We start from the raw sequence: 14358 nt of genomic DNA on the forward strand, positions 1-14358 counted from the left end.
GGATCTATTGTCCAGTGACAGTCTCTTATAGTCAGGATTTCTCTTCCTTCCTTCCTTCCTTCTTTCTTTCCTTTTTTCCTTCCTTCTTCCTTCCTTCCTTCCTTCCTTCCTTCCCTCCTCCTCCTCCTCCTCCTCCTCCTCCTCCTCCTTCTTCTTCTTCTTCTTCTTCTTCTTCTTCTTCTTCTTCTTCTTCTTCTTCTTCTTCTTCTTCTTCTTCTTCTTCTTCTTCTTTCTTCTTCTTCTTCTTCTTCTTCTTCTTCTTTTCTCTCTCTTTCTCTCTCTCTCTCTCTCTCTCACACACACACACACACACACACACACACACATGCACAGGTGGGACTAGACAGCTGCGACATCTTTTCTAACTCTCAATGTGATTAGTTCAGTTGCTGCTTCCCTCCTATGGGAAGCCTTTCATGATCTTTCCCCACTTCCCCCTCAAATTAAGTGTGTGTGTGTGTGTGTGTCTGTGTGTCTGTGTGTGTCTGTGTTACATTCAGTAGACTATAAATCCATGATGACTTGAACTATTTCCTTTCTATTTCCTCTTTTTCTCTCTAGCAACATGCCTGATAAATGATTAATTAGAACCTTTTTATATTCCAATCAATATCACTCAGTTTGATATGATTACATGGGGTAGCGATTACAAATTCCGTATATTAGGGCCCCAGAGCTGTGACCTACTGGTTATAAAGTTCACTTGCCTAACCACAAGGATGCTGATGACCAAACCCATTATGGGTGGGATGACCTAACAAGATATGGAAAGTGCTCCAACTTATTTTTGAACCTCTGGACCACCCTCTCTTGCCCAACATGAAGAGGGGCTCATCTTATGACCACTTAGTGGAGATGACCCTTGCCTTGCCCACCCATGCTGTTGCATCATTTCTGGCCTTCCTGGAGGGCCAAAATCAAGGTCTATCAACCAATGAGACCTTGCATTTTTTTTTTTTTGCCTTCTCTGAGTGTCTGAGTATCAAGCCCCTGGGGAAAAGAGGCATCTCAAATTGTGAGGTTCTGAGGAACACTTCATTAGGGGGGCAATCGATCCTTTAATAAAGTGCTATTGGCTTAGAGTTCTGCCTCAGTGTTTTTTTTTTCCCCCACCTTGGACAATTTTGCATCCCACCCATGAATACAGAAGGTGCTTAGTGTATGTTTGTTCAGTTAAATAGAATGGAATTCCATTGAACATGCAACCCAAATCTGTCAAAAATTTCCCAGCACTGGTGATAAAAAGTTGTTCTAAAATTTAGTGACTTAATAAACATCATGGCATAGGACCTGTCATCCTGTGGGCATTTCAATACATAATCAATTAGTGTGATAATATACTTTTTTATCATTTGAGGTATTTATCTGCCTAGGTTCAGAAAGATGTCAGGACCTTAGGATATTTTAAGGTTCAAGGACAGAGTAACAAAGTTCCACTCAATTCAGCAACTCAACAAGCATTTATTAAGTGCTCACTGTGTGCAGAAGTAGAAGATGACTGTTATTTGTCTCAATTGTCTTATAGGGTAGAAAAGTATGTCTTCTGTCAGTTCACACTTTGTAATATTTTGTGACTTGCATTTAGGCTTTAAAAAATTACATTGATAAGGAGGAAATAAAATCAGATAAAGTCCATTCTAATCTATGACATCCCATTTTAAGAAGGAATTGTAAACGCTAAACCCAGAATAGATTTATCAGTTTGGACACCATAATTTAGATTTGTAGATAGCCATAAGTTCACATGTCTAGTTCCCCACAGTAGAAGACTATCACTGCTGGAATAAGCTAAGAAGAATTGTGCAATTATATATCTTACTAGATGGGCACACTTTCCCTTTTACTACTCTCAAGCTCATTCTCCAAAACTTCCCTTCTTCCCATTATGGGAAGACTACACAGGACTTAGAAAATACCAAGAATGACAACATGGCATGATGAATAGATTAACTCTCTCCAGATTTTGAGCTCCTGTGTTTAAGTGTGACCTCTGATACCTACTGTGACTTCAGGCAAGTCACTAAACCTTCCTAGGCCTCAGTTTTCTCATCTGTGTAATGAGGAGGTTGGGCTATATAACTTCCAACCCTAGTTCTATGGACTTAGCTACCTGTACAAGACCAAATCAAGCTAGGGGCTGCTCACCATTGCTCTTAAACTACTAGAACCACTGTATGGGAAGCAAAATACTTAGGCTCAGGACTGATAACCAGTACCTTTGAGGAGTTTCCCAAGCATGGGACACCTGCTTTTAGAGCCCATCCCTGTTTTCCCATTCCTCTCATTCTTTCAGATCCAGGTGCAGGCCATCTACTTTAGGGCCTCCCATACTGTAGAATTCTACAGTGGCCACAGGCCTTCTCAAATACAATCAATCTTCAAATATGCAGACTAAAAAAATAAATTCTCTTTTTCTGGACAACTCCCTTGACTAATGTGCATGCATGTTAGCTGTGTGACCTGGAGCAAGACATTTAACCTCTGTTTTTCTCAATTTATTTTACTCATTCAATAACTTGACCATTTTTTTGGGGGGGGAGGGTGTGAGGGGAAGGCACAGACCTGTGAGTTCATTACTGAAGTGAGACACTTTCTCTGTCAATGGAGAACAGCTGTTATTCTGGTGCAGGTTCCCCACCCCTGTGTCTGGTGTAATATAATCTTACAGTTTTAGGGGAGGTGCTTGGAGGCCCTGAGATGTTAAGGGACTTCTCCAGGGTCACATAGACAGGATGTGTCAGAAATAAGCCAGGAAGCCTGGTTTCATGACCCTTGGGGGCAGTTTTCTATTTCCTATGCCTCTCCTTACCACCTCATAAAAACAACTAGTTAGTTTCTGTATCTTTCTTGGACTCCAAACCAGATCACCAGCATCAAAGCCATATTTCGATTCTCTCTTATAACCCACAGAGCAATAATTAATAATTATGTGCCATTGTGATCCCCTTTTGTGTTCCATACACAGCTCTCTACCCTTTATATTGGACATGTACTTCCAGTGAGGAAGGCATCCTGATAAGGACATTTTTATGGATTGGCAAACCATTCAGACTTGTGTTTTGGCCTTGTTTCTTCTGTTCGGCTCATGAATACCTCAACATGAAATACAGAAACCAACCTGCCTGAGGAAGACATCATGTTATACAATATGACGGGACACATCATGTTCTCAGAGATAATGAGCAAAACAAATGGTGATGAGGCACTGATACTGTCTGTTTTGTCTAATGCAGTTTTAAATAATTGCGGCACAAGATTTCAAATGCTATTTTTTTTTCCTTCATTCTCTGAGATGGGGAGAAAGACTTGCAATGGCTGTGTAATAGAATAAGGATGCAGAGTAACATAATTAGAACAGACTCTGATAGTAGTGCCAAACATTTTGGAATGAATTCTAGACCCAATTATTTTGAATTCAGATTCCTTGGAAACAGGAGAAAACTGGCAAAATAACCTGCTTAGGGTCCTCACGTTGCTTGAATGACATTTCTCATAATTCCGTCTCACTGTATTTACCTTGAAGAAGGAAGCAAACTTTGGATTGCGGTGATAAAGAGAAGCACGATAAATGCACAGACCAAGTTCGATTTGAATACTTCATCCCTCATTTGAGAATACTGCAATGAAAAAAGAAGAAAGAGTTACTCAGCAGCTCAGAGTTTGCCTGGGGAGGAATAAAACTTGCCCAAAGTTTCAGGGAAATGAGCTAGATGAGTCCACTGATTCATCATTTTTAGAAAAATCAAAGGGGAATTCTTATAATAAAGGGAACTTTGCAAAGGATCCCTTTAAAATAGAGGTGTGGGACGTTATCCCAACCACAACCCCAAAGCTATCATAACTTATTTTCTTACTAAGAGGAGAAAAGAGGAAGGAGCATAAAGAATTTTTTCCTGATCATGTTATTTTTTCTCTTTTCTCTGAACTGAGCACTTTAAAAAAAAAGAAAGAAACAGAAAATCATGTCACCCACATATACAGCAAATTAAATACATAAGCTTTTTCATGAGTAAACTGAAAGTCATCCAAGGATCATGAGTGGTTTGTGTTTATATGTGTGTGGGTAGAGGGAGGGTTTGGAGATTCATAGGCCTAGAATTTTAGGACTGGATGGGAACTTAGACATCATTCAGTCCAACCTCTTCATTTTCTAGAAAGAAAGTGAAGTCCAGAGAAGTAGGCTACCTTGCTCAAGTTAGCATAGAAATTAGTGACAGAGTTAAAGTAGGGATTTTTAAAAAACATTTTTTAGCCTGGTATTATTCTGACATACTCGCAAGCATTCTGAATTGAATCATAGAGGATTAGTGCTTCCAGAAACTTAGACATGGTCTAGAGTAGTGCTGTGTCAAACTCAGACAGAAATGGATCCCTACAGACCATATATTGACTTAGAAAACCAAAAATTAAACATTATCTAAGTTGTATTTTTATTTATTTTATTAAATATTGCTCAGTTATAGTTTAATTTGTTTGGGTAGGGTTTGGGGCCTGCTGGCTTTGAGCTTGACACCTCTGCTCTAGAGCAACTCCTTTATTTTATAGGTAAAAAGATAGAAAAGATACAGTAACTACATATGGCATTTTTTCTGTCGTCTGCTTGTTTAGGCCCTCCAGGATGGCAATGACTTTATTTTGGTTTTCTAGCAATGTCATGCTCTAACCCTAAAGGCTTCTAAACAATTTTGCATTAATCAAGTCTAGCTACAACCCTTGACTCCAAAAATGAGGGAAGGAACAGACCCAGCCACAATTTATATGATTCCCAGGAATTATGATTTGTAATGAAATTGCTCGATGCATCAGGAAGGCTCAGATTTGCAAAAAACAGAATTCTCCTCATTAGAAAATATTTGGCTTATAAACTCACAACTTCTTTGGAATAAGAGAGAAAATTTTCCAACTTTCCAGAGACCGTAGAACATAATGGAACACCTTAGTTGGTATCTACATGTCAAAAGAAGTGATTTAGTGTGAAAAATTCAAATGGTTTTTTGGTATTGATTCTATTGGTATTGATGAATTTAACTATCAGTTGAGTTTTCCCTTACTCTTTTCCAAAGGGTTTGTTGCTACTAGGGATTCATGGATACAGATAATGTCTCAGTTAGAGCATTGACTGGCAAGACCAAAGTCATGGGCTCAATCATTGTGTAGGAAAGTTAGCTTCACTCTTTTGCAATGTTAGTTTCATTCTCTTCTCTGGTGGCCACGGACTATCTCCCTCATTGCAGCAAGCTATGCAAAGAAGGACCAGGCAGGCACAACTAGATAGATCAGTGTAAGTGAGCCTTAGTCATAAGATCATAGCTCTAAAGTTGGAAGGCACCTCAGAGGCCATCCAGACCAACCCCCTCATTTGACAGATAAGGAAACTAAAGTTCAGAAAGTTTAAGTGATTTGCCCAAGGTCACACAGGTAGTAAGTGGTAGAGTCAGGATTTGAACTCAGGTCCTTTGACTCCAAATCCAGTGTTGCTTCCATAGCATCATGCTGCCTCCTGGAAAAAAACAACATAAATTTCATGTCCTATTAATGGTGGTAAGTAAAACCCACTTTGTGTCCATTTAACTAACATTTCTTCCATGAAAACTTCCCTAATTTCCCCAGATGAAAATGATCTCCCCCTCAATTGATCTCATAGTACCTCATAGCTTTCTTATAATAGTCACATTTATTTACATAGTTCTTTTATGTGTGTTCAGACTCATGGTTTCATCAGTGTAGGGAACTTCTGGTGAGAAAACTCTCTTCACCAATGCATATCAGTAGCTGTTAAGGCAACTTACAGTCTTAAGAAAATTTTCTGGGATGTTGAGAGATCAGACTTGCCCAGAGCATCAGGGACTGGTTTGAACTCAAGTCTTCCTGACTCTTGGGCCAGCTCTCTGTTTATAATGCAATTGTCTCTTTCAATATATAGCTCAAAGGCTTGCAAAAGCCTTTCCTCATAACAACAACATGATGTAGGCATTATAAGTATTATAATCAACCCCATCTTACAGATGAGGAAATTGAGGCTCAGAGACTGATTAGCATAGTCACACAACTAGAAAATGTTGAGACAGGATTTGAATCCAATCATTCAGACTCAGAATCCAGTCCTCTTTACACAACAGTACCTTCCATATCCTAATACGTGCTACGGTAATTTCCATGCATGTCTTTTTTCAACTGTACTGTAATTTCCTTAAGAGTAGAGACCATGTATTATTTATATTTGTAAATTCCTCAGTGGCTTGCATGCAGGGTGCTCAACAAATATTAGTGGAATAAATCTGCTGACTCATTTAACATTTTAAAAATACTGTCATGTGCAAGGAAGTATGCTAATATTGTATTTCAGGAGAGATAAAATACATAAAAACCCTTAAGTTTGGTAAAAATGAGTATTATCTTGGAGGACAAAAGTTTTGGATCCATTCTAACAACCAGTTTACTAACTAGATTTATTCATTCTTTCTTTTCAAATGGGTTGGTGTGTCTAGACACAGTTATGATTTTGGAAGGAAGACAATATCTGACTGTCTCCAAGGAGAATCATGCAAATAGTTTGAAGATGATTTTTCAGGACAAAGTTCAGAAATATAAATATTTTCTATTAGAGCCACAAGGATAATAATAACATCTAGCATTTATATAAACACTCTAAGGTTTGCAAAGCATTTTACAAATATGTGTTTTATTTTATCCTCTTAACAACACTGGGAGAGCGGCTATATTCCCTCCATTTTAGAGATGTGGAAATGGAGGCAGACAGAGGCTAAGTGACTCACTCAGGGTCACACAGCTATTAAATCCTTGAGGGTGGATTGGAACTCAAGCCTTCTGACTCTAGGGTTTACTACACCCATCTCTCTGAATTTTGCTTGCATGTGAAAGTCACTTAATGTTGTTGAATTGGTCAATTGGCCCAAGGACCATAGGGGAGTCTTCAGAGAATCTGAATTCAATCTACTGCCTCATTTTACAGCTACCCAGGGAGAGAAAGTCACTTTCCTGAAGTTAGAGGAATAGTAAGCCAGGATTTTATCTCAGGTCATCTGACTTTAAATACACTATTGTTGACATTACGCTGTGCTGTAATGATCTAATCTTGCTTCTCAGTCATTATTGTATAATGTTCCTTTCATTACCCTGAATGTTGGTATTCCTATTTATACTTATTTATGCCCCCATCATAAGAGAACATTAGCCTTATCCTGCTGGTCTGATTGATGTCTTCATATGTCTTGGGTCCTCAGTCAGCATCATCATATTTTTGTGCTGTGCATTCTCTTCAACTACAGGAAGTTTCTTCAACAGCTTAAGGTGTGTGTGTATGAAGCCTTTCTTAATCCCTACAGTTGCTTGTCCACTCCCTCCCCAAATTTTATTGTATCCATTTTTGCATCTATTATATATAAAACATATCTAATTATATATATATATATATGCATATATATATGTATTTCATGTCATCACCCCTATTAGAATGTAAGCTCTTAGGGACAGAGATTTTCAGTTTTGTATTTGTAATTAGCCTACAAGTATGGAACACAAGTACTTAAAAAATTCTAATTGATTGATATCTTCAGAAATGAAACTATCACACACTATATCATAAGAAATAGTAGAGAATAAATTGGTCACATAAAGGAAATTGGCTCGTTTCTGACAAGGTTCATTCCTTGACCTCTCTGCACCCATTTAGCATTCCTATATTTTTCATCCCTTCTCCTCCCTTTGGTTTACCTGGCACTGCACCTCTTATAGCTCTCCTCTCATAACCCTGATTTCTTATTCCTCCTTTGTCTTAAAGATAGGTAATCCCCAAGATTCTATCCTTTGCTCTCTTCTCCTCTTGCTCTACACTCACACTTTGTTATCTCATTCAGTCCATTACTTCAATTAACAACTCTCTGAAATCTGTATTTATCACCAACCCTTCACCAGAATTCCAGGATAATATATCTAACTGCCTGCTGAATATCTCCATGTGAATATACTAGTTAAACTTCCAACTCAATATGCCCCCCAAATTGTGATGTTCTATTTTTCTCTGCCTCTATTTCTGTTGACATTATCACATTATTTGTAGGTACCCAGGCTCATAATCTCATCTTTGACTCCTCCTTCTCCACTCCATGCATCTAATAGTTTGTCAAATCTTCTGGCTTCCCTCCTTTGCTATCTCTCTCTATTTTCCACAACTTCCCCTATTCTTATTCTAGGCCTGATCACATCACAATTAGGCTTTTATTATTTTTTTCCTGCTGTAGTCTGCTCCTCTGGATCCAATTCACACTTCACATTAGTAGCTAATGTGAAGCGTGGTTTCAAGTGACCACATTAGTAACCTTAATGCATTGCTGTTATCATATCACTCCTCTTTTCAAAGACTTTTGGTGTACTAAGCTGACTACTTGCTGAAAAAAAAACAAAACATAAACATCCTCTTTGTGACCCATCCCAGTTTACCTTTATCTGACTTTTCCAACTTTATTTCCTATTACTCCTTTTTGAGTACTCTCTTTAGTCCAGGAAAATTGGATGACTTTCCAAGTCATTTCTCCTGTCCTTTTTTATCCCGATGCCTTTGCTTCAAACTATTTTTCAATCTTGGAATAGATTGTCACCTAATTGTCAAAGTCTTCAATTTATTTTAACGCCCAACTAGAAGTCACCTCCTCTATGAAAGCCTTCCTGACTTTCCTCTCCTCACTTTCACCACATTTACTAGAATTTCTCATACTTTGGCTGGAATATTCCTTTGTACTTTTTATATTACAGTTACATATCATTTTGAGCTATAGTTATTTGCCTCAATGTCTTCTACCATCACCCAAATTAGATTGTTAGCCTCTAGAAAATAGATTCTGGCATGTTGAACAGAATATCATCCCAGAATATAGTGTAGGGCAAGGGTGGGGAACCTGTGGCCTCCCGGCCACATGTGGCCCCCTAAGTCCTCAAGTGCAGCACTTTGACTGAATCCTTGGATTCAGTCAGAGTCCCTGTGGCTGGGAGACCACAGGTTCCCCACTCCTGGTGCAAGGCCTTGCAGATGGTACAGACTGACTAGTGTGTTAAACCAAATAGACTTGAATTGCTTATTAGCTGGGTTATCAGTTGAATGTGCATAGTGAGGAAACAGACACTAATTCCCTGTATTGTGATTCTTGTCTAAGTGTTCTGGAAGTACCTGGAAAAATGTTTTAGAAAAATGAGGAGAAAACAGAAATTTTTTCTTCCCAGATTTTCTCTTCAACTCAGAGATAAAAGGAGAATTGATTTTGGCTACAAAGAGCCTTATTGGTGACCTTTATAGAGGCTACAATGCAGAAAACTTTGCATTCTATTTTTTTCATTTCTTATCTTTTTAGTACTATTTGAAATCTCCCTAAACAATAATTCTAAATAAATGTGAGTAGCTGCTTTTATTTTTAAAAATTCTTCTTCCCCGTTGTCCTTTTTCTCCATCCCCTCCCCATATTTCTCTTCTTTTGCCTTCTCCTTCCCTTATTTGGCATTTCATGATCAAAGAGTTTCTAATGGAATACATTTTCTCAACAGGTTAGACTTAAGGCCTCCTTGCTAGCTGGTCTCTCATCATTAATGTCCTTGGCAATTATGGTTAGAGACGGAGAAAGGGGAGATTTGCTTTCTTCATACTTGTCTCCCGAAGCAATGTAAGGGTTGTTTTGATATTAGCTTTAGGGTGACTTTATGACTGAAAGACTTCAGTACAGACTAGGAGTGTCAATTTGTGCAACAACAGAAAAATTCCAAGAATCATTCTGGCTTTATGTTTCAGTAAAAACAATAAAAATGTTATTTTTCTACATGGTGGTGTCATTAGAGAGAAAAATATTGATCATTGTTTGCCAGTTGTGCCAATGTGTAGATGATCAACATTGGTCAGCTTGGCTATTATGATCAAAACCATCTTTGAAACTATTTTACTATTAGGGTATACTCATCTAAGTGTTCAAAGATCAGGGGAGAAATAGGAATTGCAAGTTCTTGTCCAACTCTTTTCTAGATGCTGACCTTTTCAAATAATCATAGATTTTTAACTAGAAAGGACATAGTGGAGCCAGCTTGAACTGGTAGCTTGGGAGAGCTGACTTAAATTTTCAGTGTGAGTGTTTATGCCACGGAAATTGGCAAATGGTGTGAACCAGGGCTTAGTTGATTATTTTGTTGATAGTCTAGACTTAAGGAAGTAATGGGGAAAATATTAATAATTCATATAACACTTAAAGTGAGTCCTGTATACATTTATTTTTGACTATTCAACATTTACCATTGTGCTCTTGGGATCTCAGGGGTCATTCAGTCTAATAATCATTTTACAGATGAGGATACTGAGGACCAGGATGGTTAAATGATTTCACCAGTGTCACACAGATAAAAAGTCACAGTAAGAGTATATTTAGGATCTTATTTTAATGATTAGAATTCAAAGTGAGAGACCAGGCCCTAAATTTTACAATGCCCAATTGTTTACCGTAAATTCACAAGGATAAGGTTGCAGGGTCTAAGTTACAAACTACTCTAGAGATCATTTAGTATGTGTAATATACCTGGTCACGTGGGAAGTGTGAGGGGTGACAGGCGGGCAGCTATAGAGGGCTATCCTGGCACCGTTGCAATTTTAAGGAAAACTGAGGAAGGCCTGCAGACAGGCAGATTCTCTGTGATGAACTTTTGGGAAAGCATAGACAGAAGTCACACAGTATGGCAAGCATTGATAACATACTATCTGCACCATTAGAGTGAATTGATGAAAACAAAGATCTATTTTATTGTTGAGAAAGGGTGATCTAAATGCATTGGTCTTTTTACTAAGAAGACCTCAGTTTGAATTCCAGTATTAGCAATGTGACACTGGATAAGTCACTTAACTTTTCTGAGACTCAGTTTCCTCATCTGTAAAATGAGACTAATAATTGAGGTAAGGGCTTTGTAAAATGCCAAATGCTTATATAAATGTGAGTTAGTTTTTATCATCGAGTCCAACTGTCTCATTTTCTAGAAGAGAAATGCAGACTGAGAGTTTAAATAACTTACTCAAAGTCATAAAGCTAGCTAATGGCAAAGTCAGGACTCAGATACACATTTTATGAGTCCTAATCCAGTGCTCTTTCCATTATACCCTGCTCATTCAATGGTATCATCATCATCATCATCTCTCACTTTTATTTAGTGATTTCAGGTTTGCAAAGCATTTTTTACACATTATTTCAGCCTCACATCCTTGTGATACTCACAAGATTCCAGTGAGATTGGTGCTATTACTATCCCCATGTTACAGAGAAAAAGAGGCAGAGAAAGGTTACATGAATTGTCCAGGGTCATAGAGCTACAGTGTGTCTAAGGAGAGGTTTGAATCAAGGTCTTCCTGACCCCAAGTGCACTGCTCTAGCTTCCATTAGACACTTTGCTGTTCCTTGTCCTCATTAACGTACCCAGACACTAATGTACTCAAGTCTTAAAAGATGCACATCTATGGGCTTCTTAATTGTCTCTAGTGGTTAGGAGAGAACATGCTTTGTCTCATTTACTATCTTGTAATAAGTGAAGCTCTTAACAAACAAATTCCTATGTGTAATCTAGATTGTTTCCTGCCAAAATTCGGTGACACAGTGGATAAAGCACCAGGCCTGGAGTCAAGAAGATTTGTCTTCCTGAGTTTAAATCTGGCCTCAGACACTTATTAGCTGTGTGACCCTGGATAAGTCATTTAATCCAGTTTGCTTTACTTCCTCATCTGTTAAATGAGTTGGAGAAGGAAATGGCGAACCACTCCAGTATCTTTGCCAAGAAAACTCCAAGTAGGGTCACAAAGAGTGAGATATGACTGAAATATTTTAAAAGTAGACAAAAAAAAAGAATTAGGTTTTGCTGCTTATAAAAGTTAACCAAAATACAGGTTTCTTTAAGATAATATAATCTACTTAACAATCTCTTTGTTATCCTGGACAGTCATGTATACTACCTGATGGCCTCATTAATTAGTTAATTAGCAAATATACAAACGTAAATGTAAATGTTACAATTATCTGAATTAAATGTAAACTATATGAGGGCAAGGTCTGTTTCTTTTTTCATTTTTATATCTCTAAGATACAATACGGTGCTTAATAGGTACTTAATAAATGACCATTGACTTACTTTGAATATATAGCTCTAATGTCTACAAATATGTGAGCGCACACATGTACCTAGGTAGATAACCAGTATTGAATATTGAAGGTAAGTGCTAGAAGGTTGTTTTCTTAAGTTTTCTTTATGTATTTCATTTCTGGCAAGGTAGAAAACCATAAGCAACTGTTTCAAAATGTAGACAGATCCACCCACAAAAAACAGCTTAGCTTCTTCCTGAAAAGTTATTTTGGTGGCCATGTAGTCGAACAAAAATGGGTTTGAGCTAGGGTTTGCTTCAGTTTCCTCGTGTATGTAAGGCTTGATTGGTCTCATTATTTTATCTTTACACAGCAAATTTATCTTTTATAAGGAAACCATCACGCTTGGTAATAAGAAGAAATACAGTGTAGATTATCATCTTTTCAGGGCCAATGAACACCATTTTAGTGTGCCCACATTTCATGTTGCAGACTAGCCTATGGTTACCTAAATTAATCACTCTTTGTAACTGAGATAGTAACATAATCTTATCATTTTCTTATAAAAGTTATTTTGTTAATAAATGTTACCTTTAGAATTTTTCTATATTAATACTAAAAATATCTTTGCAGTATGTATTTATCATTGCTAAAGATGGAATGATGGCTAATAAAAAGATACATTATCAAATACACATTTTTGGTTTTATTTCTTCTGTTAAGTTTATTATACCTTGATTAAGGGTCATCAGTGGTCATGGAAAAAATGAAAATATATCTAAATTTCTAGAATAACATTTGAATTTGAACTTTCCTGAATTTCATTAAGAATCTACTTTTAGGGAGCAGCTAGGTGGTGCAGTGGGTAGAGCACCAGCCCTGGAGTCAGGAGGACTTGAGTTCAAATCCTGCCTGAGATAACTGACACGTACTGTCTGTGTGACCCTGGGAAAGTCACTTAACCCCACTGCCTGCCCCCCCCCCAAAAAAAGAATCCAGGTTTAGACAACACTTTTACCTATGGAAAGTAGTATTATGCAGAGTACTTTAAAAATCCCATCTAGATTAACTGTCTACGTAATTCATTACACTTTAGTTATAGAGGCATTGTTCAAATTTGAATCCATAGCAAGTGGGGCCAAATGAGAAGAAGCCAAAAACATTTAGAGGATCCAAATTATTCGGATTTATCTGTCTAAATGTGGACCAGAACAGGAACTTAACACCTTCAATATCATTTTGTTGTTGTTCAGTCATTTTTTCAGTCATGTCCAACTCTTCATGACCCCATTTGGGTTTTTGTTTTTTTTTTTGGTAAAGATGATGGAGTGATTTGAAATTTTCTTCTCCAGTTCATTTTACAAATGAGGAAACTGAGGCAGACAGGATTAAGTGACTTGTCTAAGGTTCCGCAGCTAGTATCTGAGGCTGAGTTTGAACTCATGAATATGTCTTCCTTATTTTAATACCAGTGCTCTGTCTACTGCATCATCTAACTATCCATCAATAACATATCAAATAAGTTTTTAAAACACCAGCTAGAACATTATGTAGATTTCCAGAACTGCTAGATTCATTTGAGGATTTGGAGTATAGATTCTTTAATTCATATTTGATCTTTACCACTTACTAGAAGAGCAAAATGCTTTATGTAGGCATTTTTACATATGGAATGTCTTTTATATTTTGAAACCCTTTGAAATTTTTTATTTTAGATCTGCTCAGTTGTATGACATATCAAAAATCGTTTTCTTTTCATTCAAACTGAATCTAGATTCCAAGTAGGATATTTGTAGTTAATGATATTTTGGTCACCAAATACATCCCTGAGATATAACATAGTGACTGGCACATGAGATGTACTTAATAAATGACTGTTGACTTGCCTTGAATTAATTACATAGCTCTGATATCTACAAACACATATGGATGTACACATGTGCCTAGACAGATAGTTTTGGGTCTTTTTCATAGTCTAGAGTGAAGGATAGCAAGTTCAGAGTTTCTTGTTTCTTGGATTCATCTACATGAATGATCGTGTGGATTATTCATGTGGAAAACATCCATGCTAACTTTCTATGTTGCCTTATTTGAAAAGCTAATGAGAAGGAATATTAGCAAAGAAATGGAATAGAATTATGTTTTCACTTCAATTGTTAAGTTAATTGGTTTAAATACACTGTTTAGCATTAATGCCATTAGTAGTCAGGGGTAAAAGAAAATGTGTTTGATTATGTATGACAATTTC

The 14358-nt window shown here is 37.2% G+C and overlaps 1 protein-coding gene across 1 annotated transcript in view; it reads right to left on the minus strand.

Moving 5' to 3' along the window:
• LOC114030674 (adenylate cyclase type 8) overlaps positions 1-14358 on the minus strand; it is a 361242-nt gene that overhangs the window by 106321 nt on the left and 240563 nt on the right. The window contains exon 9 of the mRNA XM_027845528.1: positions 3517-3617. Coding sequence (XP_027701329.1) covers positions 3517-3617 — 101 coding nt within the window. The remainder of the gene's footprint in view (positions 1-3516; positions 3618-14358) is intronic.

Source organism: Vombatus ursinus, unplaced genomic scaffold (genome assembly GCF_900497805.2).
Source record: "Vombatus ursinus unplaced genomic scaffold, bare-nosed wombat genome assembly UNPS02014973.1, whole genome shotgun sequence".
NCBI classification, from domain to species: domain Eukaryota; kingdom Metazoa; phylum Chordata; class Mammalia; order Diprotodontia; family Vombatidae; genus Vombatus; species Vombatus ursinus.